Source organism: Gavia stellata, chromosome 7 (assembly GCF_030936135.1).
Source record: "Gavia stellata isolate bGavSte3 chromosome 7, bGavSte3.hap2, whole genome shotgun sequence".
NCBI lineage: Eukaryota > Metazoa > Chordata > Aves > Gaviiformes > Gaviidae > Gavia > Gavia stellata.
In genome coordinates, this window is record NC_082600.1 from 39,693,754 (window position 1) to 39,721,729 (window position 27,976).

General features: G+C 44.5%; 1 protein-coding gene across 1 annotated transcript; it reads right to left on the bottom strand.

Annotated features, from left to right (window-relative positions):
- Positions 1 to 27,976, bottom strand: LOC104260259 (deubiquitinase DESI2). Its single transcript, XM_009815909.2, has 5 exons — positions 27,869 to 27,976; positions 19,933 to 20,005; positions 18,507 to 18,600; positions 17,328 to 17,469; positions 1 to 243 (listed from the first exon to the last, which is right to left on the bottom strand). The coding sequence occupies exons 1-5, from the start codon at positions 27,974 to 27,976 to the stop codon at positions 1 to 3; spliced, it is 660 nt and encodes a 219-aa protein (XP_009814211.2).

Below are 27,976 nucleotides of genomic sequence, written 5' to 3' on the forward strand. Positions count from 1 at the left end.
TTAGACCCGGGTATGTCTACAGGTTCGCGATGTGCCTGAGGCTGAGGGGGCCGTGGAGGTGGAGGGGGACTCCTCATCCGTTGTGTCCCCCTGCTCCTCCTTGTGGAGGCCGAGGCTGATGTGGCTCTGCAGGGCTGCTGGGGTCAGCCACTCCTTGGGGAGGCAGCTCTGGAGGAAGGGGATGCACGAGCTGAAGTAGGCCAGGCGGTTCACCCAGCGGGGGATCTCTTTCCCACATAGTATCTGTGGAGCAAACCGAAAAGGAGCATGGTTAATAGTACAAAATCACATGCGTGGTGGCAATGTCGTCCCCACCCGCGCCACCACCTCAGCAGGGTGAATTCCCTGTTGCTCAGAAGAGAGCTGCTTGAAATGTAGGGAGCATCTTCTGCAGTCAGAAACAGCTGTAAATGCAGATGACTACACGACTGCTCGACACACAGAGGCAGCCCTGCCAGCCATAGCCCTTGTCAGCATCATAGCAGAGACCGGGGAAAACAGCTCATGGCCTTCAACGGCTTTGGCCACTCTGTTCTTCCGGCAGTCCATGGGTAAAAGGACAGGCCTGCTGGTGCTTCTCAACCAAGACAATGACACTCATTTTCCAAGTCACTCAACAATTTTGGAAAAAGTATTTAGGCTGTTGCTGGCCAGACCTTGAGGAGCCCAGAAGCTGAGCCTGACTAGGTGGATGGAGATGCCCAAGAAGCTGACACACCGGGTCATTCAAGTTACAGTATCTGGGGGTCCTTTTCCTATCCCAGCACATCACCCTTTAATTTCTCCTTATGTGGTATTTCCTAAATGTGGGAAAGACAGCAACAAACGGAAAAATACTAGCTTCTCACTAGGCCTGTGTTTCATCATAGATGCTCCTGGCACTGACTGGGGTTACACTCTACTAGCACAGATACTGTTTTCCAAGGTCATCTCATATTCAGTGCAATGAAACAACTTGCTGCATGCAGCAGCTCCTTTCTTCTGTAGCATTTGGCCACACATACATACAGGTGCCAGATTTTAAGTAGCTGTATCCAGCTTAGGCCACGTAAGGAAAGTTTCCCTTTACTTTTTTACCATTTCCCTTACCAGACACAGAAAAGGCACGTGGAACTGATCAGCTGGGGTGCCTCAAGAGCCTGTCTCTAGTAAATACACTGCCTGTGTGGCCCTACACCAGTATACTGGAGCCTGAAGTCTGTGGCAGGTAGAGTAGTCATAATACCCGAATTCTCCTTCCCTCTAGCACTGTCTCCCATGGAACAAGACAGGCAGGGGGGAAACTCCACCGCACAGACCTTGTTCCACAATTTACATGGATTAGTGGTTCCAGGGTTGTCCATGCTGCACCTTCTGCCCATACTAAATTCCTTTGCTCTCCCTCCAATCCTCTTCCATCTAAAACTACACTTAATTTAATACTAATTACTGCAAAAACTAAGAGGGTGTTTATCTGTAATTCACCAAGGAGATTATTTGGCGAGACGTCTGTTATTGACAATGGAAATGCAGTGCTTAGAGGTTTTAGGAGATTTTCAGGGAGCACGACTGGAGCAGTTGCTAGAGGATGGGCTGTGCCGCATTATAGTCGTTATGGCTGATGACCAGCTGGTCCTTCATGCATATGGCCTGGGCAGAACAATCTAAGCCCCACTCCAACAGTCACCTTGAGGATAAGGGAATTAGGTTGCTCCAACAGCATGGCATTTCCAATGAGGTGTGGAGAAGGCAGCAAACCTGTGACCATGCTAATTTGACTACAGAACTCTATTTTGACATGCATTGTTTAAAAATCAATGTGTGAAATTGAAGACATTATCATTAGGTATCAGAGAATGAACAGAGCCATTTAGCTGCTAAAATTACTTGCAAGCATAGACTGTTCTTCACCTAATACACCCCAAGGACTTTTATTTCAGTTCTTACCAGTGCTGCATTCTACTTAACCTCAGATACAGCTGTATGAACCTGTATTTTTGAAATTTTTAATCTGGGGACAGTTACTTTATTAGCAATTCTGTATCTCCACCCAGATCCCTGGTTTCCATTGCTAGAGCTATTGTCTGAGCCGATAAGCAGGTGACCTCTCCACCTGCGTTTAAGACTCATTCATAGAAAATTTGCTGATCCATTTGATTTTCTCACCAAACATATCTGATCATTTTCACAAGAATGCTGCTGAATTTTTTACATTGTATTCAATATGTTCTACTCGAACATTGAACCTGAGCCAAAGCCAAAAAATGCAGCACAATTGCCTCTAAATTTTGTAGCATTTCTCCTTCTTCTTCTCCAGGAACTTAGGCAACATATTGCCAGTGTAGAAAGTGACTCAGTTTAGGCTCCTTGTCATGTATGCGTGCATGTGAGTTTAGTTTTCAAGCAGTCGTAAGTCTTAATAAAGACTTCCCCCCCAGATATTAATAGGAAAACAAAACCAGGATCTGATTCTCTAGCAAATTAGCAGAAACAACAGAACAGCACAAGGTAAGACTGCCTGGAATGGAAATACTGTTTTAAGATTTGGCTTTCTTTTCTAAGCAGATCCCGTAGCAACTGAAATAGCACTTCCCAACGTGGAAGCAATGCTGCGATATTTGCCTTTTGTTTATAGGAGCTTCTTCACCCAGAATGAATCAGTGAGGCAAGGAAGAGCCAGAAAAAGAATGGAGATGTATGGGCATCAGCCCATCAATCAGCAAAGGGCAGTTTGGGGAGCTTAAGGATAGTGACAAAGTCAAAGTGGTTTCCCTTTCCTCAGTCATGCTTGTCCTCATCTCTAGTCTTGTTGCTATTCCACAGCAAAACACAATGCTCAACAGGAGCAAAAGGGCAACAGCAGGGAATGCCACTAACACTACAGCCTGCTCCTGTGTTTTTCACTCCTTGCCATAAAGCATATTGTGCTGGAGCATCCAGCAGTACTTAGCTAATGGAGAAACATCAAATAAACCTGACTGCAATGGGATTAAGCCAACTGAGTTTAAATAAAACAGTACAAGCAAGATGAAGCGGATGTTTTCCAATTGCATATGAAGCCACAGAAAAATCTACCTACTGCAGCTCTTCAGGGCAATTCTCAAGTGAAAACCTCACACTGGAACAATAAATTCACAGAAGCCTGTTACGATCCATTGTTTCCATTAGCAGAACGCTTTTTTAGAGGTTTTTAGAGTTTAGGATTTTAGGGGTTTTTTTTCTTGTTTGCCAAGCAAGTGGGTTTTCTCTTTTGAAGGGGGTAAACTTCTCTGTGCTGGGTCATATACTTATCCTGTCAGACTTAGCCAATAAACTGTTATGGATCAGAAATCACCGTTCTTGACCATCATAACAAATTGTCCTGCTTCCATCCATTCAGGAAACTTAACTGTAGTAGAGCTTGACACATGACAAGAAAGCAGCTGAACCTCTTGATACATAGCTGGCTGCAGAAGGAACTTCAAAGAAACCAACAGAGTGACAGAAGGGCTAAGTCTATGAGAGATGTAAGTCTCAAAGGTAGCTGGGGGTTAGTTATAGGTTATCTGAGGCACAAGAGTGTTTGGGATGGGAAACCCTGCAGAGTACATGAGAGGCTGGACGGCTAGCAGCAAAGTCTGGAACATCCCAGCCCATGTAGGGCTTCCCTAAGCTTTGCAAACCTCTTGTGAACAGTGTCCAGCTATCATTGCCGAGCATAGCTCTTCCTCATCTTTCTCTCACTGTGAGGTCTCTGAAGGTGTGAGTTATTCTATCCACCCCACAGAGCCAGCCAGTCCCTGCCACAGACTGAAATCCAGCGTCTGGGATAGCAAGCACAGCTTGTGATTGCCCACCAAGAGACCTGTCCCCCTTTCAGGCAGAAACTTCGGCGGAGGCTGCAGGTACTTGCAGCTTCCACTGAGCGGCACCTCGTGATAGAGAGCCAAGTCTCCCATAGCTGCAGCTTCTTCTGGGGACTCTGCCTAAGAGCTGCCAATGACCCAGCTGGCATCTGTAGAGTCAAGTGGAAACAGCAGTTCAGACATCTGCGGCTGAAGCCAAACATGAAGCAGAAATAGGATCTGACAGTGTGGGTGCTATTTCTGGGCAGCTGTCAAATCCACACCAGGATTTCAACACACCAAGAAACAATTAATTTTGGGTACAAAAAGATCCTCTGAGCATCTTAAGCTGTGCTGTTTTGCACTGAACAGTCACTGGTTAAAATGTACAAACTGCCCTGAGAGCAAGGACTGTGCCCCATCGCTCTTCCCTCCCCTAAGTGCCTTAAGAACTAGGCTTTGTTGCTCAGCAAGGCCCTAAAGCATCCCCGTAAAGCTTGACTGTGGGCAGGGAGCAGCCTAGCAGCTGGGAAACATGGGTTTAAATGGAAGGCCACAACGGAAGAAGCTGAGTCTTCTGCCTTCTAGAGGACAAATACTATCAATGTGCTGCATATTGTGAGGGCTTTGGGTCTATGTGCATATGCTAGACGTTATCTGAGATAGTCTAATGGGCTGAGCCCCTTTCAAAATAAAGTGAAGGGTTGATTAGTTGTAGATGCTAAGAGAAAGCTCTTGAATGCAATAGGTTCGGCGCTGTGCTGGGTGATGCAGTTGGGGCAATTCAGGCCATGCACAGAAGTATCACTCAAGGCACTTAGGAATTTTTTTTAAGTGAGCCCTCCCAAAGGCACCATGTAGTGCTCCGATCCATGAAAATCAAGATGTGCAGAGGCAACATTACATTCCTCAAACAATACATGCTAATTACTTCAATTCTTGTCTTCAAACTGAGGGTTGGAGAGTTCAGCACTGAACATCTGCTGAACCACCCACTGCCACTTCCACTTAGCAGCCCTGCTAAGAATGAAGTGGCATCCACATGGGGCACGTATCCATTTGAGCTACTATACAGTATTCCCCTTGGTGTGTCTTAGAGAATGCAAAGGGCTTTTATTGGTGCCTGAGGAGTCTACCGCACACCCCAGAGCACTTCAAGAGCAAAGCCTTTAGAGCCTAAGGGGCCTCTCTCCAGTGTTTGCATGAGTTGGCTCCTACGAGGCCTAGACGATGCTTATCAGAATTTCAGAATAAGGCCATTAGATACAAAGCAGCACATCTGCCCAGGCAAAGCTTGCAGGCTATGCTAGGGCAGCCAAAAACCATATGTAGAAAAAGCATGGCAACATGAAGTAGTTAGTACTTGGACAGAGCTGGAATAAACCGTTAACCCAATGCACAGGGACATCCTTTACCACCTTGCAAAAACGAAACTGGTAGTATAACTGCCCAGTGCTGGCACAGCTAAGGGAGTCTGAGTGCGTCAGCGAGGAACATAGCTCTAGCTCTGCACTCCTGATCAGCTGCTGCACACGGTGTAATACACTGGAAATAACATTCCTGAAAGAACGGACATACAGCCTTCACAACTCACCTGAAAGCACAGTCTCACACTGGCGGAGTTGGCATGCTAAGCTCAATTGCTTGAAACAGATTTATTGTATAGTTATTGTATAAAAATGACAATTCCTACTCGAGGGAATATAACTAGCCTGTGGAGAATCAACAGAATAGATGAGGGGGGCCGCTTCACTGGGCCGTGAAGCTGCATGCAGCACACATTCAGCAGAGCCAGGAATGGCCTGCATCTTGCAGAGGAAAGGGTACCGCTGAGAAACTGTAGATGAGGCTGAATGAGCTCCGTAATGAGGCTGTGTTCTGAGAGGTAGCATCCCGAGTCAAAGGCAGGAAGGGAAAAACCTTTTAAATGAATTTCAACAACTGTCTAAAATGCCCCCATTCTCCTATGCAATCCCTTTTTGTTCCACAGCAGGCAGGGCACTGCCACTCCTACGGGTCCCCCCGAGGACTGCAGGCACTTCTCCCGTGTAAAGCAGATGAAGCATCTGCACCATCTCCCTAAGGCCAGCCAGGAGCGAGGAAAAGGGAAAGCACTGAAAGGAGGGACTAATACCCACAGTCTTGCTCCCCTTGTGATGCTAGTGGGAACGTGTCAGTCACCTCTGTGGTCCTGTGGCGGAAGGACAGAGCTGCCTCTATGCAGGAGTCTGCACGCAGAGAGATGCCAAGAACAGAGACGATAGAGTAGATAGCTCTGGGTCAAACGAGACACCTCAGCACTCACAGCACTGTTTCAGCTTCACTGGCCAGGCCACCAGTGGAGAGGCACAGTGGCCGCAAATGTGACATCTTGATGAACCACATTCAGAGCTGAACTCTGAGTAGCATCACTGATTGGTTAGGTACCAACACTGGAGCATGGCAATACCATCTTTGAGCATGAAATTCCTTGTAACCAGCACTTATACGTACAGCCAGCAGCTGCAGGATGACAAGGTAGGCAGCAAGTGGCCTCATAACAGATGGCCATTTTGGGAATACTAAGTATAATTAAGTGTGGGCTTATTAGTGACATTTAAAATAATAACTCTTCCACCAAATGAATGAGCAACTGCAATTCATTCATATTATCGTGATGGCATGAAAAGGAACTGCCCTCTTCTAGCAGGTGCTGTTTTGAGACCAGCCGCTGTGAACAGCTGTTGCCTAATAGGGTCATCCTTTCCAGTATATGGGCATGCGTAGAGGGATGGGCATCAACAGCATCTATTCTTTCCTGAGTAGCTAATCAAGAAAATCCTGTGTTTCAGTCTCAAACCTTGTTTCCTAACATTAGTGAGCAGCAGGTTACTGGGGATGGAGATACAATGAGAAGAAAGAATACAGGAACTCATAGGAACAGGGAAGGACCTTCTATCTGGCAGTGTTGGCAGGACTCCTAAGCAAAAGATTGCAGTCCCAAAAGCCCATCAACACACTTAGACAGTTCATTTACACTCCTGACACTTTTCATTTATCAACAGGCAGTGGTGAAAAGGACAGGGATTTTCCTTGCCATCTTCATTTGTGGACCAGAGGCATTTGCCCACAAAAAGACTCAAAGGCTCCACAATGGTGTGACTAGAGATGAATTCCCCAGATAGTGTGAACTAACTTAGCTCCAAAGTATTAAGCTTATTTATAACAGATAAGGGGGTTTGGTTTGGTAAGACAGATGCAAAAAGCAGATAAAATAAAATAGATGGTACAAAACACCCACATTTATACCAGCCCCAAAGAGCTTAAGATTATTCCCCCCCCCCCCCCCCCAACTTACTCTTAAAATATCTTCATATTTAATCTTTTTGGCTAGATAGATCACATTAAAGGGAAAACCTGAAATAACTGCAGAGGCACATGTGGCAAAATCAGCCCTTTTTCAAAAAATTGAAATGATGTGCTAAAAATTGCCATTTAGGGGGGGTTGATTTCGGTTTCAAATTCCTTGCCACCTCATACTATTCACCTGCACAAATAGATAGATAGGGGAAAAAGGATGGACTGAGAGCTGAAGGGTGCATATAAGAGTTATCTCTCTAATCATTTATGTTGGGCTAGAGGACTCATTCAGGATAGCAAGGCTAGAAAGGTTAATGATGGAAAAAAGTTTATACTTTTATAGCAGCCTTCATTCTAAGGACTTCCCAAATACTTCATAAATTTCAACTAATACACAAACTACACCTAGAAACCTGATTTTACCACTGCAGAGAAGCCACATCTGGAATGCAATATACCAATTTGTTAACTGCGTGCAGTCAAAATTGTGCATACTTACAGGCAGAAACAAGAGAAAAAAATTACATCCTTCTGAAACCATGAGGATAATTTATGGGTGCAGGACGTCTTTATTAATAAGCTTTTTCTAAACACATGTGGCAGTTAAAAACCAGAAAACAAACACAGCCTGTTCCCCATAGAGCTAACAACATTCAAAGGCTGCTGCAGCGAAGCAAGTCTTTCCAGCAGCTTCAGTGAGGACTGGCTCAGGCACCAGGAAATAAAGCTTTCCTGATGTTCTTTCATGCCCTGTGGCTGTTTGTTTGTTTGTTCATTTCCTTCTTTTCTTTCTGTCTGTTGGGAGCGTTGTGTCCCCTGCCATTAACAGAATCACATGTAGGCTTTTACGCAACAAAACACCTGTCTCCTCCTCTACAACAGAGGCAATCAAAAAGCAATTGTTAACTAAGGAAAACAAGGGTATTACTTGTCTACTTAGGATCTGCTGAAGACTGGTTTAGAAAAGCTTCTGCTGCTTTTGATTGTGACTCAAATGGCACCTGAAGCTCCCTTCTCTGGTGTTCAATCCTTTCCCTCTGACAGCTTTCAGGCTAAGGAGAGCTTCCTAGTTTTTAATAACATTATGATGAGAACTCACGTGTGCCTGGGGATGGACCTGAAAAGCTTTAGGCTTCAATTAGTCACTGATGATTAAAAAACTGTCCTCGTTTGGTCCTTGATTGAGCAAACCTGCCTTTTTCAGAGAATTTACTGACAGTCAAGCTCCTTTAAGGAAAGCAGGATTCTGATGTAAGTTTGTTATATGCTGTCAGCTTTTCCTGGGCTGAAAAAGGACAGGTGACTAGCCAGGGAGAAAAGAATATGCACTGGCTACCATCTCCTGTCACTTCAGTACAGCTCCACACCCTCTATCCACACCTTACCAGTAAAGTAAGATCCCTCTGTTCTACCAAAGCTCCAATAAATTGACAAAGGACAACCAAGACAGCCATACCATCAGGGAAGTGTACATCAGACATAGCTCTAAAGCCAATCACAGAGATATCTTACACTGGGCTACAGTTACGAGAGATGCATATTTCCTGCTATCAAACTGATACACAATGACAAAGCCTCTCTCTGCTACTATCAATAGGACAGATCTTTACCAATAATACAAAGAAAAGGAGAAAGAAGCCCTAGCATCCAGCCTAGATGTGACCTACCTGCAAGCAAGTTCGATTGCACCAAGATCATCCCCTGCCTCCCAAGGAGATTCAGGTTGTGTGGCTTCACCAAGCATTTCCATCCAATCTGTCATGCAGGTTTAATAATATCACTGTGGTGTCAGCATCAATAGTGGCTATCGCAGGTGCCTATTTCAGGCAGGATTCACTGTGCAGACTCCATCTGTTAATCTTCAAGGTATTTCTTATTGGAGACTATCCTTTTAGGCTGATTTGACAGAGCCCTACTGACTTTGGGAGACGGAGCTATTTACCTCCCAGGTTGAGCATTGCAGTGCTGCAGCTCTAAGACTCTGGCTGCAAAGCATTTGATTGTGACAGGGTCCATAATCCCTGCCCTGTAGGAGCCAGCCTCATCTAGGATGCTAAAGAATTTTCCAAGGCTGACCTAAGCCATCTTAGATGCTTAGGAGACTCTCTTCCCCTCCTGTGTCAACAAAGAATGGGCCAAGCTCTCTTCATTAACCTCCAGGTCTATTTCCCAAGGCCTCTTCAGCCCAAGAACAGGACCCCCAGTTGCCCAAAATATTTTTTCTTTCTCTGGAAACTTCTGCAAATTCTGCAACTTCAAAATGAACTTCTAAAACCACAAGCACACAAATTCTGATTTAGGCCTCTCTTCTCCTGCTGAAATGTGTTATCTCCCTGTTTATGTAAATAATTAAAGTAGGACAGTTCCCACAGGAAACAGTGACGGACTGCCTGCTCCAGAACATCTTGTGGCTGATATTCAGGAGAATTTTTTCTGAAATATAGGAGAAAAGGTAAATAAATCTTTAGTCCAACTTGCTCTCCCACACCTCAGCAAGCCTCTCTCTGTCTGGGAAGCTCTTAGTTACTTGTGGATGAGTATGTCTCACCAGCTAAAAGTCCTGTCTGAACCCAGAAAATGTCCTAGCAAAAGTTTTAATAAATCTCTCAGATCCCTCTAAAAGGCTCTGCTTTTGATGACTTGGTTTGCTCCGAAAATCCGAGTTCAGCTCTAATAATCAGTTCAAATTTTAGCCATTTACCCAGATGACATCTGTGGCATCTCCGAGCACTGTCCCCTGCATCCAATCCTTTGGATCAAGAAATGCTGAGCAATAAGGAAACAGATCCTTTAATATTTAAAGGAATAAAGGGGTGAAAAGGATCAGTGGGTACCAATCTGTTTTCCTCAAGGGTTTTTAATCCCTCAAATCCAAATGACCTTAAAGAGCCTTCCGAAGAATGATCACATGTGGATGTGAACCATGCGCACTAACTTCAGAGTTCGTTCTAGTTTTTTTTAATAGCTTTTTGTGGGTATAAAAGAAAGTTGTCATAATTTAGGAAGCAAATAGGGTTGTTTAACTGTGCTTCACCATCCTTCAGTCACGCAGTCAAATTCTGCTTTCAGTGACTCTAGGGGATTTCATACCTGATCACTCAGCTGTTTGAGCCAGTTTTGTCCAGGGGGCTACTGCAGATTCTCTGACCATACTTCAGAAAACATAAACAGGTCCTACTAACACAGACTCAGCCTTCTCCTGCCTGCCTTCTCCCCCCCCCCCCCCCCAAAAAAAAAAAGTAGGGTAGTTTTAGAGCAGCTGCAAGACAGATAAATAACTCCAGGCTGGGAAACTGCTATAACATACAGAGTGTTTTGACCTTTTCTGGTACTTAAGATAAATTACACATACAAATTGGAAAGGAATCATTCTCCTTTCAGAAAGGGGGAGGAAAGACATGATAAAAAGAATAAAACCTTCTGTCACTGCTGTCCTCAGGTAAAGTTCCAACATAACAATTTTTAAGGTGAATCAAATCAGTGCCTCTCAATTAATTTCTTAATTATGATGAGCATCAACTTCATATCTTATCAAAAGGGCCCATAAGACCCACTGACTTTCTTGCTATTCCACCCCTGGTAAGGCTATTGGGGAATAAAAGGGGCTATCCTCTGTGGTGCTCAGAAGCCACACTTTGATAATTATGTGTCGTGTGTCCTATGGCAAGGTGCTGAGGAGTTTCCTTAAATAGGGATCATTCCAGTTGCTTGGCAGTAATCCCACAGATGAAGAGAGAAGGACTGGTTTCCTTGAGTCATTCCGCTTATCTTCCAGTTCTGGTGCTGATTCAAAGGTGTTTTTCTCCCTTCCCATGGTGGTTTGTCCTTTTCTGAGACACGCTCTAGCAACTGTCATCACTCTGGTAAGAACACAGCTCCATAGCTTATCTTAGACAGGAACTTCAGAAGCATGAAAAATTGCTGGTGGGAAGTCAAATGAGTCATCTTCTATTTGTGAATGGGCTAAGCAGCAAAAGCTTTTTCAGTCTTTAAGCTGCAGTGACATGATGTGACCCTTACTTTCAATACTGAGGAATATCGCCAGACTGGAGAAGAACCTGGAAGCAGAAAACCTTCATCTTCCCTCTGATCCTCTAGTTACTGCTATCTTCTCTAAAGAAGCTGTCCTCAGGTACTGTACACTCACCATCCGCCTACGTATCACAGCAGGGCTTATATTCTTTTATGCCCATATTTGAACTCCCGGCAGTCAACCTTTTACCTTTACATATGTTTGGGGGTACAAGCTGTGCCAAGTATGCTTTTGCCTTGCCTAGTATCTGCCTTCTGCAAACTGTAGACTTGCAGGACAATCATGACCCATGCTCTTGCATTGAAAAGAGCCCTCTGACAGCGATTTCACAATTCCCTGTATCTGCATGCACCTACCCTTATCTATGTCCAAAGAACAGTCTTGGTGACGAAGTATGTAACTGCATGTCTTTCTCAGCACCTCGTGCCATACCTCCTTGGGACCCACTGCTGTGGTGACAAGGGCTGCTGCAAAGTAGTGGCATGGTTGGGACCTCAAATCTGTGGGTCCTTGCAGGGGAACTTACAGCCCAGGAATTACTTTGAGTTTTGCTGTTTCCTGAAAACACAAACTTAACTCCTCTTCCTTCGTGTTTGCTTTACAGCAATTTGTAACTTCTGTCCTTTTGCTATCTTACCTCTCCTTGTTCTGAAAAATCAGAAAATTCAACAAATCACATTATGGAAAGAACTAATTATTTTAGCCTTTCTTTGTTTTAAAAGGTTTTTCTAATGTTCAAAAGCCAATATCTTTTCCATCTGGCAGAGTTTAAACAGTCTCTTTCATCAGCCAGGACAACTCATAAAGAACATAAATGTTTTGCAACCCCTTGAAGGGCCATTTGAACATATTGCTCTAAGTATACATGGGGGATTGTTAGGAACATAGTGACTTAACCACATATAATCAAACAGAAGGACTTCACCCAGTATTGATGTGGTCCTAACCGAATTCCCCACCCATGCATAAACTTACCAGAATGCCAAAATCCCTGCTGTGTGCCAGCAGCATTACCGCCCTGAAATACCGACACACAGAAAAGCACAGAAGCTCAGAACAGGGTGGGAAGTTTGGGCTGTGCTGCTAGTGGCCTGACTGATTTTTCTTTGCAGAAATTGCAGGCCGAAGTCCCCCAAAAGGATTGCCCATCCTCCCGGACAGTTTCTTCAGAGAGCATGGGACTGATACTACTTGATTTTGGGGACAGTCAACATGAGCAACATGAAAGGAATAAGCTTCTTATAGGTAAATTACTAATCCCAGTTCAACGAACCTCTTCATTTTAACCCACAAACAATTTTCTCAAGTGGTTTATAAATATAGGTACTATGGGACCATGTTGCAGTAGTCAGAGTGGCCGAGGCAAATCTAACTGGATTTTCACTGCTTAGATCAAGCTCCCTTCACCTTTCCACACTGATACAGATTATGAGGGTGAAGGGAGACCACAAAGAGGTATTAAGTGGTGCGTATACCAGCTACCTTAAATTGAAGCTGAGCACATGCACAGGCACTGCATCCAATTTCTCTCTCACAACTATCCACTAGGAAATTCTGCCCTGCTTTACATCAGAACTTCCTTCAAAACTGTAATGAAGATGGTGTGCGGCACTTACTAGGCAGAGACTTATGCTCTCTGGTAGTTCTTCACTTCTTAAATAACCCAAAGTTCCCCAATGAAGAATAATTCCTCAGGAAACCCACAGGAAGAGACTTTTGATCATGCAGCATGTTCACTGAATTGCTCACTGAGAAAGCTTCCATGAAATGGCACTGGAGATGATGAAGTGCTGCTGAAACCGGGGCATTTTCTGTTTTCTTTCCACAGGAGCTGCTTTATGAGTAGACCCAGCCATGCTTCTCTGATCCAGGAGCTGCTCGTTAGGAGTCCATAGGGAACTGGCAAAGCGGGGAGAGATCTAAGTCTTGAGCAAGGATGAATATGCTTGGCAGTCTGCAGCGGGGAGTAAGGAAAATTCAGAGCCAAGTGCCAGTGAGGGAGTAACAAAGCCCATTGCAGCTTACAAGTGAGTGTGGGCACAAAGATCAGAAAACTGCGAAGAGATGCGTGGCATTGTGGGGAGAGGCTTAATGCCACAGCAGCATGCAATTAGGCTGCAACGGCACTGCAAAGTGAGTTTTTTCAGAGGTAGATAGCAGGTCAAAGGCATGCCCATTGGTTGCATAGAGCTTATCTGCCTGTGCTGGACTTGGTGCAGTCCAGGGATTTTTCAAGATGCATGGCCAAATGGCAGAGTCATGAACATAAGTCTGGACATGCCCCTAAGCATTAGCAGTCAGTCTGCATCACCTACTTAGACCACAAATTTTATAACTGTTAAAGATAACAGTTACCAGTTTTCATGGTGGGACCTGAGGCATCATTGATTTTTCTGTCAAATTCGTTTTTAATACATTCATAAACAGATGTAGACAGAATGTTTCTGGATGGATGTTCTATTTGCTGAGAAAACACTGGTAAAGGACAAGAAAACAGAAACTTTGAAAGTAAAGTCCAACTCGTGTGGCTTCAGCAGTCCTTCTGAGGATGGGGAACCTGGCTTACAGGTCCTGGAAATGGGACACACAGACATTGTCTCATGGTGTGATCCTGAGAAAGCTAATCTGGGAGAGAGAGCCAACCTTATACCTCCTTCCCATTCCTCTGCAGAATCGTGACCTCGTCCAGCAGGACACGTGGCTGCATCTGCCCTCAGTCCGTGTGAACAGATGGTATCTTCCCAACCCATGGCCCAGCCACCGGGGTAACATCTGTATGGATGCTAATTAGCGAGCCCACAGCCAGATGAGGAAATTAAGGCGGCCAAACACAGCTACCTAGGACATGGCCGTACAGCCAAGTCTCAAGGCCTGCCAGATTTGTGTAAAACGCACATTAACTCATACACCGCCACGCGGCTATAAAGCTCTAGCTCTGGTTTTGCATGCTGGTACAGAACAATACAAGCCATAAACCAACTAATTAACCTTGGCAGATAAGAGGTCTGTCACCAAAAGATTTCAGAGCCCTTTTCAAAGGAAGGAAATAACCCAGCATACAAGGGGGAATACTTAGGCACAGAGCAGGGATGTGACTTGCCCAGCATTACCCAAGAGGCTGAGAACAACCATCTCCTGAACTCACCACAACTGCTTATGCCCATGGGCAGAAAAGCCTGAAGTGCTGTAGGGAGCAGAGCTGGTCATTCCCTCTTTCAAGCTCAAAATTAGCCTCCACCCCGACCCCTCTCTGTGGTGAAAGAGCATTGTGGTACTGATAGCATCACCTCTAAGCTGGGCTACAGCAACAGAGAGACTGACAATTTGTACTCACTTAAAATCCTTGGCTGCTTTTTGTGTGGCTGGAGTTAAATCCCAGTTTCAGTGAGCAATTTTATTCTGTTGAACAAAATTTCTACATCTTTTCTTTTAATTCTCTGAATACTTTTTCCAGTTTCCTGTCTTTTACTGCCACATAACATGCCTATGCATCAATAGATGCTAATTATTATTATTATTGCTGCTGCACAGATGAAGAGTCTGAAGGAAAGGGCAATACAAGCACTAAACAGACTTGTCTCAGAATTGGTTTTAGGGCACAAATATCGGTTCTGTTTTCTGCCCTCTATGGTGAGACATACCTACACAGTCTTGAGAGCCACTCATCACGTAATCAGCACATTCTGCACACTATAAGGCTGCACGTTATAGCTCTACATGGTAGGGCCTGGAGCTTCCTAATGTGGTGATATTTTTTTTTTTTTAGTTTTAATGGGAACTACAGCAAGAAAAAAAAAAAGCATTAAGGCAGTAAAGTTAAGCAAGCATTCAGATGTTGGGAAATGACAATAGAAACCTTCATTGCTTTCAGTTCAAGCAGGTTCTGTCTCAACAGATTTCAAGCAGTCTTTCCTCCAAGAGGTCAGAAGTATCCCAAGATAAGCTATGCTACTTCTCACCCAACTCCAGAACACAGTGATTGCCAAAATTACTGTGTTTACCAGAAAGGATGAGACATCTGTCATAAGGTGGCCACATGTATTTCTCATGTTGCTGACTGAGGCACATTGAATGGCTAGGACTTTTGCTTAGCATCTTACCATCAGCTATTTCTTTGAGAATTTCAGCTCCCATTTTCTGCATCTTAATGCTAGAGACCATGCAGGGCCTTTTGCTCCTGGGTCTGAAGTGCCCCTCCTCTGGTTTTGCATTTTTAATACTTTAGAGAGATAAACACAGGCATATTGGAAGAGGAACAGCAACAAGAAATCCTGCTTGACTATGAAGGGTTTATTTAAACTGACTTAAATCCTGAGTAAATTCTGCTCCTGGGAGCAGAAGTGTCAGAACTAGCCATTTAGGCTTTTGTTTTATTATCCGGACAGGTTATGGGGCAATGAACGAGCACACAGAATCCACCAAGAAAGCTCTTGCAGGAAAACTTAACCCTAAATTCCATTCCTGTAAAGATGTTCACTGAAGGTGTATGGAAAGCAAAACTTAAAAACACTAGTAGGTTTTTATTAAGATCTATCTTATTTGACTTGTATTTGGAAGGTTGGACAAGGAAGGGGCACTGAGGGGTTCATGGATATGTAGCAGCAGAATCAAGGCTTTGAGCTTATGGCTTGGACATGAGACAGAAATTTTACATATCAAAGTATGTAATAAGCAATGACCTTGTTTCACTGCTGCAGGTAAAGGGGGTTTTTTTTAGCTTTTGCTAATAATCACACAGCTTTCTCCTGGTTTCCTTCATAATTTTTAAAGTTCCCATTTTCTGCTGTAGTAATTTGATTATTAGACTCCAGAACAGTAGCGAAGCTAACATTGATTTGATCACTGTACTGCTTGAAACTTCATTCTCTGTTTGTAGCAATACAATTCCTTCCTGTTTATTTTTATTTGATAACATTTACAGAAAGGACTCAATCATTTTCTCATTCTATAATTAGCAAGGACGAAACCAATAGTGAACTGGTTATCCTAAGAGCCTAAGCAGCTCCCTCGTAATTTAATTGCTAGTCAACGGATTCACTAGGTATTTTCTTACAAAATCATACAGCATTTTTTCTACAGAATCTCACCTCACTCAAGATCCCTGATAGGCCTGTTTGGGGAATGAATGGACACTTGTAGCAAAAGAGCTTATTGGCATAAGACTCTTGCCTCATATGATGAAGAAAGGTGAGAGATGTGTAATGAATGAGGACAGGGATTCCGGAAAGAAAAATGAAAGTTTCACTGTTAAAGCGGTTGAACTCAATTGTGAAGAATGAGATTCTCTCCTCACATTTGCCATAAAACACCTATGGAAAACACAGAAATAGTTTTTATAGGTCACTTCCATTTCGCACCTTTCATGTCTTTTTCTGGCACTGAGTCAAGATCGTGAATTCAGATTTACACAAGTGCTGAATACTCACACCTTAACTGAAAAACACTTCAAACATCTCTTCTAGGGGGTGAGGGGGAAGGCAGCTTCCCCACAAAATATTCAAATCTTCAGGACTTGAAAAGCGAATATCCCAAATTAGCAGAAATTCAAGATAAATTTGTGCTTCTCTGTGCTTCAATTCTCTCTGAAGAACACAACAGCTCTGTTATAATTCACAGTGTTTTTGTGAACATGAAAATGAGTAAGCAAAGAAAGATGTCTATGAGAAAATCAATACCTTTTTTTTAATGGGTTTTGGGTGGTGCACATTAAATAAGGAAAAGGGACACCCATTTCCTGCAAACAAAAATTTTCAGTATTCGGAACACTGATAAGCCTTTTTTATTCCTTTGCAGATCATGTAGGGTTATTTGTGCTTATTATTAAAATGAGGCATATTTGCATGCTAGCCAGGTCTGTCCTTTCAATTCCTGCTCAGCGCCTATTCAGTGAACCAAAATGCAGGCACTCCTAATTTCCCCACACAATTTAGACCAAATATGTGATAAACCTGCTGCATCTCCACCTCCTGATCCTATCCCTTCCAACAGCAAAGGGCTTCCAAAAATATTAAGGGCAGAGACAGGAGATTTGGCTATGGGCTCTGGCCTGGCAGGCTGTGCTGACCCCAGTTCCCTTTCTGTAAGCACTACTACAACTCTGAAGCAGCAAAAAATAAAAATATAAAATAAAAAAAAAAGATAGCTGTGCCCACCTCAGCCAGAGCAGCAGAGAAGTGATTACAGTTCTTATGCATCAGGTGGTACGCGTTGCCTTTGTACTCCTTGCCCAGCTCTTCCATAATCTTATCCACGTCCTCTTCTGTGAAGTCTGTAGTGCCCAAGGCAATGGATTCTCTAGTTAAAAACAAAACAACAGGAAACATGGAAAGATACTGTGAAGAGAGTGATACATACCCAGGAAAAAGGAAATGATCAGACATTGGCAAGAAGGACAGGCTTAAAACACGGTCATACATATCCGGGGCTATCAGAGACTCTCACTAAGAAAACGGCACAGTAATATCCCCAGCTTATCCACAGAGCAGGTTGCAGCACAGGCAACAGCCCCGAGAGCTTCCTGCTCATCACCAGGGAAGTCTCAGCTCTGGGGGTCTGCTCCCACTCTGCCCCATCACCCCTTAGTAGAAACTTCCAGTAGGACAGAGATGATTTTCTCATGATGGAGAGGGTTGCCATGGGGTGGGTCAGGAAGGAGCAGACCGAGAACTTTTTGCAAAAACCTATTGCTTCTCCCAATATTCACTCCATAGCGCTCATGCTTCTAAAACTCTCCAACAACCTTCAATATAAACTGGCAGTCTGGGAAGGTCAAGCCCCACTTGCCATGGGCAGTTCCTTGTCGCACAGCCCCACAGTCTGAGCACCTTGGATGACACATTAACGCAGCATCCGCTCAGACTCCTCTAGCAGCTGGCCTGTCCCTTGTGACAGAGTAGCAATAAACACATGAGATGCCTTCTGGTACTCTGTGCAGTATCCATAAATAGGTGATACTCATAAAAAGACTAGGTTTTGTTTTTTCCCTTGTGCACTGGTTCTGTGTAACACAGTTACTCCCGTTTCTTGCTGACAGGTGAATCTGGGAGCACAAAAAAACAAAAAAAAAGGGAAAAGAGAACTGCATTGATTTGTAAGTACACTTTTAAACCCTGCCAAACACAGCTCAGCACTGTTCCCTATTTGGTGTACATGCTATTTTATCCACCTCCAAAATCTCTGCAGGGCTGCCTTTGAACCAGGATCACGTACAGGAGACAGTGAGGGCACTTATGAGGAGAGGGGAAGGGGAACCCAGCGGAGAGGGCTTCCCTTTTCCCCCTATACAGATGGCTACCGGGGGGAGAGGGGAAGGGGTAGAAAAGGGCCCTTACTTGAACTTAAAGGTCTCGCCAAGTTCTACCGCACTGCCAGGTGTGATCTCGAAAATCCCACTGAAAGGGTAGGGATGCCCTCCATAGGCAAACTCTGACAAGGAAAGAAACAGACTGTGAGTAATTGAATGAACGCAATGTCAGGAAAAGGTCTATGGCAGCTGTCTGCACGGCTCAGCATCAGCATCAACATCAGTTTCAGCCAGACTCTGAAAGTCATTTTCTCTGTCTGGTTGCTTATCAGCCTGAGGATACCCTCAGAGCCTCCCTCCATGCTAACACTACTGCTTTCCCACAGCACCAGGAAAACTCTCCAAGTCTGTCCCTGTGCCCATCCAGGTGGCTTCCTCTCAGTGGGAAGTTCTGCACTGGAGGCATCTAGAAACACTACAAGAGACTGTTGGTGGTGGTATGAGCTGGAAGAAGTCTTTTCTAGAGTAGGGAGAAATCAAGTCGTCTTCTTCCAGAGGCATTTACAGGCAGCGACTGGGAATTCTTTGCAGAAAGCCAAGCTGATTGTGCTCTGCTGCCTCAGCACATGAGTCAAGCCAGGAGGTCCCTCCATGTCATACAGGCCATCTCACACGGCCTGCGAAACACAGCCTATAGACCTCGTGGTGTCACGCACGCCATCTCGCACAGCCTGTGAAAACTTGTGCGCTTGAGATGGAACATGGCACCCCAGGGGTTTTATCTACTGCATGGCACTGGCTAAAAACCCATGAGTGAGATATCCGAAGTCATTCCCATTTAATGCTGAAGGAGGAAACAAAGTCTGTGATGCTAGTCTGTCCTTCACTCCACTACAGCTGTTTTCGCAGATCCTTTGACTGCCTCTTTTGCAATGGGCGCTCTAATCAGCTTCAACCCCACCCAGACCATTTCAAAAGTCTTACAAGACATTTTCTTTTCCTTGTAACTCTGCTGTTTCAAAAGAACAGTTTCCAAGATCTGGAAATCCAGATTCCAAGATTTCTAGACCACAGACATTCGTAAAGAATTACTGCAAAATGGATTTACTCTGACACAGAATTAGCACAAACATGCACATGCAGCTCGCAAGACAACCACTGAGCTGCTTCTCTTCTCCCTCCCCCATTTCTCCCCTTCTCTCTCCCCCTCCTTCACTGCAAAATGGCTTTCCAACATTGCTTGGTCCCTCCTATCTGCCGTCCTGCTACATACCTGCACAGCTATAGAGGCTGCAGTTACATACTAAAAATAAGAAGGGCTACATGGTTCATGACAGAACTGCACGAGTTCCTGCTGGACTCCAGAATGGACTCTAAAAAGAGAACGGGCTGAGTTTTTCACTCCTCAAAACATTCTTTGCCAAAAATTGTAAGTTTGGGGTGCTTTTCCCTATCAGACTAGCCATACACTTATCCCCATGTACTGCAGGTAGTGAAAAGGAAATACATCATACCTCTGCCGTAGATCTCGATGCCAGAGTGGAAGACACCAATCCCCAAGGTGGAGGTGTATTCATTTATCCAGTACTACAGTAAAAGAAAAGCCACATTTGGAAGCATTAGTGGAAGAGAAACACACTATCTTGGTCTAAGATGCATCCCCCATCTCCCATCCTCAGGGCAACTTCTCTTAAGGACAAAAGTGATTTTGAAATTATCTTGAGACAAACAAATTGACACTCCTTACAGACCAACAGAAGTGAGCACTGTGTTTATACAGCTGACTGGGATTAGGTCTCCAAAAAATGCTCATCTAGTCCTTTCCACGTAAGGCATTTCCCTGTATTCCCTGATATAACTGGACCTGAACCTGCAAAATTCCGGTTGCCACAGGATGTGTGATTATTTATCTGCCTTCTCACTTAAATAGCTGACACTGAGCCAGTTTTACCAATTCATTTGTCTTATCTGATCTTCAAAATCTTGAGTTAAAGAACTCCCAAATATTTTCTGCACACCGTTTTACATCACCTCCCAATATCCACTTTTTATTAAGTTGTTTTTAGGCAATGAGATCTTGGAGACAGATCCACTCCTCCCGTAAGTCAGAGGAGCACCATTTAGTAGTTATCTATAAGACACTGGTAACTGCTTTATAGAAGAAAAGAAGCTCCAAGCATACTAGTCAACATTTTGTTTAGAGGTAGCATATACTATCAAGCATCATTTCTAGAAGGGACAAGGGCTTGCTGCTCCAAAATTAGGTCCAAGATGACCACAACTTCACCCAAGTCAAAGACGAATTTTCAAGGGAGGCTGTTAAGTGACTTCATTGCTCTGGAGTCCAGTGCTTCCCCGGTACATTTAGAGCAGAGGAATACTGCAGACCGGTGCATGCAAGCGACACTCCTCCACCAAGCACTGCTCACTGTTTCTACCATACCATGAAGGACAGTGCAGACACCCAAACAAGTCCCAGCTAAGCTAATTCTGGAGCAGCAAGCCGCACAGCCGTGCCAGGGCAGTGCTGCGTTGGAGATAATTAGCCCTGCTCAGCACCAGTATTTATTAGGTTAGCTGCAGAGCTGTGCTGCTACAGAAATGATGTTTTTGGGCAATGAGTGGAAACTGCCTGTGCCTGGTATATTTACAGTTCATTTACGACTACTGTGCAGTGAAGGTGCATCCCTAATAACTCAGAGCAACTGAATTCTTATTTTAATCAAGCACTGCAAGAAAAGTGAGTGTTGTTCACTTGTTCCCATACAACTACGTGACAGGTTTATTCAGCTAAAATTCTCTTTTGGGTCTGGTAGCTGCTTCTGGTGGAGCCAGAATAAGCTGCACCTTGCCTGGTGTCACCGAGCTGCCATGGTATGAGAACCCCTCTGCTGTCAGGTAACCAGAGGTCTGGCATACTCCATCTACTTTCCTCATACTGCTTGCTTATGTTTTTTTGATGACTGCAGTAGCTCTGTAAATCATCTAGAAATGCTTTCTGTGAGACCACTGCTACTGTGGAAAAACACAGTAGCTTTGACATGAAAAGTGCCGTCCCAAGCCTGACTTAATGTATGGCCAGCCTTGATACCTTGTCTCCCAAAATGCTTGCCTCTGGCAGTACAGCAGTTCCCTTTCCCTCCAGAAAAAGCTGTAATGCTTCTTATTCTTTGTGAGTTTTGGTGTCACAGATGATGTATTACTGCAGGAAGGCAGCAAACCACCTGACCCTAGCTGGACCCCTGCCCACTGCTCTCTTCAGACCTTGTATAACCTCCACTTACCTCTTCACTTGAATTATGCAAACTCTTGTTTTTAGGATACATCAGAGCATTGGACTGTAGCTAGGTCAGGTAGCTCTCAACCTCTGCCAGCGCATTAGCAGTGAACCCTCTGTTGAACACCATGCCTGGTATTTAGGGACATGATGGGCCCGTGCCTTCTGCTGCCCTTCTCCACAGATCTCTGTTGCCCTGTCCTCTGCAGCAGGAATATCCCTGCTCTAACTGGGGAAGAAGATACAGAGGTGGAAGCTGCATACAGGAGCCCATATGACACCAGCCACATCTGCTGAGGAGACCAAAGCCTGTCTCCCACTGACGCATAGCCCTCAGTTCAGTTCTTTGATCTCCCAGATCTCATGGGTTAACTCCTCAGACGCTCGGATAGTCTCAGTAAGCTTCAGAGAAACACTGGTTCCTACAGAGTCCCACTGTAACAACTCCCAGAGGATATGGTAAGTAGGTTGCCTTCTTCCCTCAGGCTCAGCTATTGTCTCACAGCAACAATACAAGCACAACATGCCCAGGTCACGCAAGCTGCTTTGCTTGGATGAGTAACTAATAGGAAGAGAAGGGAGACTTTTTAAATTAGAAATGCTCTTGCCAGTTATCAAAGTCAGGGCTATCTGCAGAGGCTGGTCTGCATCAGGCTTTGTATTTCAAAGAAGAAAGTTAAACTGAAAGCCACCTTTAGCTATAGCTTTTTCTTCTTCCATGTTAAAGTTTATGTTGGATCCAAACAACAAGTAAGCAAACAAGCAGGGAAAACCAAACCTCTTCTTGATTACAATGTTAGAACAATACAGAGACCTGTTCACCTCATATGTGCACAGCACTGTCAGAACACAAGTCCCCCTGTCCCCCACCTGCCTGCACCACTCTTGTTCCCAGCACAGAGCCACAGTCCCCAAAACTCACCCTGCCCAACTGAAGGAGCCAAGAGCCAGGCTGCAGGACAGCCCTGGAAACACAAATGATGAGGAGGCCCCACCAGAGATAAAGGAGAGATGAGCAAAAGTATTTCTCTGGCTGATACCAGGTGTTATGACCATGACATGGGCATTTCTGGTTTTAAATGGTGTATTTTTCACTATGAATCCCTTTAATAAACTGTTACGGACTGAACTGCAACAACTTCAGCCATACCTGAATTTGAACTGAAAAGAAGTTGTACTCGTTTAGTATTTTCTTTCAAATAACTTCAATAACACAAGGGCATTATTGAAGTGGGATCTGATTTGCATCTTGGTTCACTGCAAATAAAAATTTTCAGTATTATCTATTAGCAAGACCAAAATGCAAAGCAGCTCTGAATCATGGCCGCTACTGTCCTCATCTCACCCCTGTCTCCACGGTGCTGCAGAATCTGCCTCCGGTGTGCAACTGAACACACAGTGAACACCTCACGGCACTCTGGCACAGCCCACAGCTTGTCTCGGGAGGAAGCTATGCTAAAGTGAACATGTCAGTCACTTGCTGAGCTGGAAGAGAGAATCCAAGCCAGATTTGAAGACAGGTTTGTACATACATGCACAAGCTGCCTCGTTTTCCAAGGGGTTTGCAATTCTGAGCATAAGAACAGCAGCAACAGTCAGCAAATACTCATCTCTGGAGTAAATTGGCTATTGCTTATATTAAAAACAAAAATCAGCCTGCAGCCTATTCTGAGTCAGATGGAAGAGCCAGGGAATCGAATACGGCAGTATCTTAAAGGGAGCTGTGATTCACGCCTGCATCGTATACTGCCTGCAAAATCGTGCCGTAAACCCTACACAAAGGGACTTGGAGCATTCTGTCTCATTTCCATCTTCAAAAGAGACAGAGGACAGCTCAGAAGTGAAAAGAGGCAGGGAGGAAAGCTAACCAGACTGCAACTGCTTCAAAAAAGCAGCAGATAGCCCAGGACTCAAAATTCAAACCCAGAGAGGAACCTCTTTGCATTTACAGTTTGTGGTGCATCGGTTAAGAGCTTTTAATGCAGGTCCCTGACGAAGTAGAATTTGAAATTTTCCAGTTTTTATTCAAGCCTTCCCTGATTTCCTGGTTGGTTTGGTTCAGAGATCAAAGTGTCTGGTGAGATAGAGTATCTCCCAGAATCTAAACTGAGTCAATTGTTGTGTTACTCACTTCATTTATCCATCTTTCACACAGAGGTAGAAGCGAAAGTCTCACTGGGACAGTGAACCATGCCTTAACTTTGCAGAAAGGAAAGAAACTAAAAAGCTTCATTATATTGATATGCTTCTGGTAGGTCTAGGATGGAGAAGCAGATGGTGCGATACTAGCAGTTTATGTTATCCTGGGACTTTTCAGAGCAGGACTTCCTGGGAACTCCTACCAGAAACATGGGTTTCCAGACAGGAAAGGCCCATCCACGTGACCACTAACTACTACCATCAATTAATATCATACTATAACATCAAAGTTTCTATCACTGACTTTCTTTTTACCTCCCTACTTCAGAGCATTATTTTCCATGGCGTATCACCAAAATCTTTCCTGCATACTGTGCTGAGCAGCTTAACTAACCAGCTCCCTAGAGGCTGGAGATAGCCACAGAGGTGGTCTTATCTCAGATATTACTTTCTCTGAGCAGCCAACACACTAAGCAATATTCCATTTATCACCCTAGTACAGGCTGGATATTCCACTCCACCCCATCCATCCACTGCTGAACAGATACTAACCCATCCTTTCTTATGATCTGTATGAACACATAGAAGAGAAATCCACTGGGAATTGCTAAACAAATCTCGTTTCAGCAAATAGTTGCAAACTCTGAGTATTCAAAGGAAGTGCTGTAGATCCTTGCTATGCTCTTCTACTCTTCACTAGGTATCACACACAATCACCATCTGAGCCAGAATACCGGGCTAGATTGGGGTTTTGTTCTGACCTAGCCTGATTGCTCTGATGTATATGCATGACCACGCAGACTACTTTGAAAAAGTCACCTTCACCAAGGATGGGTGCAGATGATGAACCAGTAACTAACTTAATGATATCTCCTCTCAAAGCACCATCTGCATATAATTCAGTAGGATTACTTCCTTTTCCTTGGCAAAGCTTTGTTTCTAGGAGCAAGAGGAGCAGTAGAGGGTGACCAGAACTACAGATGATATTCTGACATTGCTAGTGAGCAAGGACCATGTTAAGGGTCTGAAGGAAATGGCCAGATCATCTCACCCTCTGCTAGTCTTCAGATCATAGAATTGTTTAGGTTGGAAAAGACCTTTAAGATCATCAAGTCCAACCATAACCCTAACACTGCCAAGTCCACCACTAAACCATGTCCCTCAGCGCCTCATCCACACGTCTATTAAATACCTCCAGGGATGGTGACTCAACCACCTCCCTAGGCAGCCTGTTCCAATGGCTGACAACCCTTTCAGTGAAGAATTTTCTCCTAATATCCCATCTAAACCTCCCCTGGCACAACTTGAGGCCATTTCCTCTAGTCCTGTCATTTGTCACTTGGGAGAAGAGACCAGCACCCACCTCTCTGCAACCTCCTTTCAGGTAGCACTCGTGGCAACACAGGTCCAATAACAGACTGTCTGCCCTACCACCTAGGCTTGATTTTAATCCTTTCCTCTTTGAGAGCCAAGTCACACACTGTAACACCAAGCTCTCCTTTGTAGAGATGATGTCTCCTCTCTGTAGGATGGGGGAGCTTGCTCACCGCAGAAGAGACCCTTGGCTCAACAAATCTACATGGAGGACCCCCAGGACTCCAGCTGCTAACTAGTGTGTTCTGTGAAAGGATTCAGACTGGCAAGGAGCATCTCTTCACACCTCTGCCTTTATGAAATACACTGTGTAAAGTCTTCTCCCGGAGGCTTAGTCCTGGGCTTAGCAGTGCTCGGCCCCTGCGGTCAACTTACGTAGGCAGCCTCATGAAAACATGCAGAGGAGTGGGTGTACTAATAAATGCACTGATCTATCATATCTCAAACACCAGGAAAATCCTCTGCTATGCTAAAGCTCAAACACAAAAGCCAGTATTAAAGGTAACATCAGACTGATGCAGGAGACCAGCCAGGAAGCATCAAAGTAATATCTCGGCACTATTTTCTGAGATGTGTTGATCCAGATGTGAAATACGAGAGCACAAAAGACAAAGCTAGAGAACATCACTTCAGGAAACCAGTGAGTGAAATCCCAGCCCTACATGGTCAAGTGCGAAACCCTCAGCAACTTCAGAAGAGTCTCAGTTTCCCCCAATACATTTTTCTAAACCAGGATCCAGAATCTTGGGCCCACAGAGGTGGAAGGAGAGACCCCAAAACAGATCACAGAATTCATTCCCTGAGTAATGCTTGCAGTGGTGAAGGAAGCATTACCTCAACTCCAGACATGCAGGACAGGGGGCTTCCTGCAGATCTTTGCCAAGGCGCTTCAGTCGTATTGTGGCAGCGCTCACTTATGTCCCACGGCCCTAGGCACACACACAGTTCTGCCAACGTGTCTCCGTCCTTCTGCGGTGCACCCCTTCTGGCCTGGAGCTCTCGTAATAAAAACTCACTATCATGTGGAATGACATCAAATTATGCAGCATGGCTGCTATCAGTAAGTTTTCTTTAGCAACTGGATGAGACCCAAGCTCATTTCAGTGTGACCTGTCTCTCTTACACTCAGTTCTCCAGAGGTCCAAGGCTTGTATATTAACCAAGCCTAATATCCTATTTTCCTAATATGCCGTGAACACAGATTAAGCAGGAAAGGATTTAAATGCCTGTGGGCAGAACAGCAGCTAAAAAAGAAGCTTAACAGAGTATTGAGGAGTGATGACACAGACCTGTCTTTGGTACTTCATACCTGGGAAAAGCCATCTGGGTGGGTCCTCACTCCAGCATACGCAGAACACTACTCTTCCTGGCTGGAGGATCACCTCCTATGCCAGGTCCTCTTCACTGTTAGCAAAAAGCTATCAATCTGCAAGTCATGGACCAGGGTGTGACAGCCTGTGACAGGTCACTCCAAGTCCAATTCGCCAAGAGCACCTGCTTTAGTCAGGTGTGCTAAACTTTCATTTAAAATGCCAGATAGCATTGAAGAAACAAAATATTGCAGTAAGCAGGTTTCTGTTTACAAACAGGCTCAGCCTCCAGTTGCAATAGGCAATAACTTACAAGTCTCAAGAAAAACAGTTTCCAGAGTGCGGGCATTGGCATGTTTGATCAGCTCTGCCAGTTGGGTTGTTTTCAAAGCTTGAGGAACTTCAGATTTTCTTCCAGGAGAGCACACAAGTACTGGGCTTCAGTAAAACTTTAATGCAGCCAGAGAGCTTGATGTAGCTCTGATGAAGCAGGGATACAGGGTTATACAAGGAACCCACTCAAGGGCCCCACTTCAGACTTGGACCAGGACAGGACAACTGGCTGGAGAATAGACATCTAAGGAGCACAGTCACATTACAGAAAGAAGAAAAAGACAAGGCATCTTTTGGCATACAACTGACTCTGCTCCGCTGCTGCTGAGGACAGCTCTCTACCTTTGATGTTAATACACTCTAATAGACCAGGAATTTCCTGGGCAATGACAGCCTGAAATTTACAGCTTATACTGCTAAACATACTCCCTCATGCAAACTCACAAATGCTAAGAGAAGAGGCGCAAGGCAAGATGCTCAACTGCACCCTTGAGTGGAACGACAGGCCAAGCCTCTGTAGGACTGCGACAGCCAACTCTGTCTCAAGTTGGGCTAAATACATTCCTCAGCTGTTTCTTCAGGAGGAATTTCTTTGGATGTTGCTGTGGCTTTTCAGATATTGTAATACGCTTCTGTATTGCCTGATACATGAGGCAACACTAAAATCTTCACAATCATGAAGCATAAAGAGCTTATCTCAGTGGCTTCTAAAACGCTGTATGTGGATTAAAAACTGATGCTGCTGCTGAGGGAGAGTTGGAAATCTACTTACGCTTCAGTGTTGTGGCAGAATGTGATTTTACTGGAAGACTAGCAGGACGGAAGAAAATATTAATCACGCTGCAGAAAGGAGACAGTAAGCATTTCAGCAGTTAAAATATTCAGAATACACCCAAAAGTTATTTAAAAATCATAAACAAGATTTAGCTGCGAGAATGGGATACCTTCAGTGTTTCTACTTACAGCCTCATCCTACAAAAGGGCAGGCACAGTCCTAGCTCAATATACTGGTATTACCTGAAGTCTCTTGTAATTGCCTGCTTTCTCCGTCACCGTTTCACTTTCTACCCTGTTGCGCTGTTGGCAGGTGTTGCCCTGAGCAGAGCTGACTCCCTGCAGCCACAT

Coding starts and splice junctions, on each gene's coding strand:
- LOC104260259 (XM_009815909.2), bottom strand. CDS start 27,976: ATGTGGCTGCAGGGAGTCAGCTCTGCTCAGGGCAACACCTGCCAACAG. Junction 20,006..27,868: donor GCAATTACAAGAGACTTCAG/GTAATACCAGTA, acceptor CTTTTACTGTAG/TACTGGATAAATGAATACAC. Junction 17,470..18,506: donor GGCGAGACCTTTAAGTTCAA/GTAAGGGCCCTT, acceptor GTTTTTAACTAG/AGAATCCATTGCCTTGGGCA.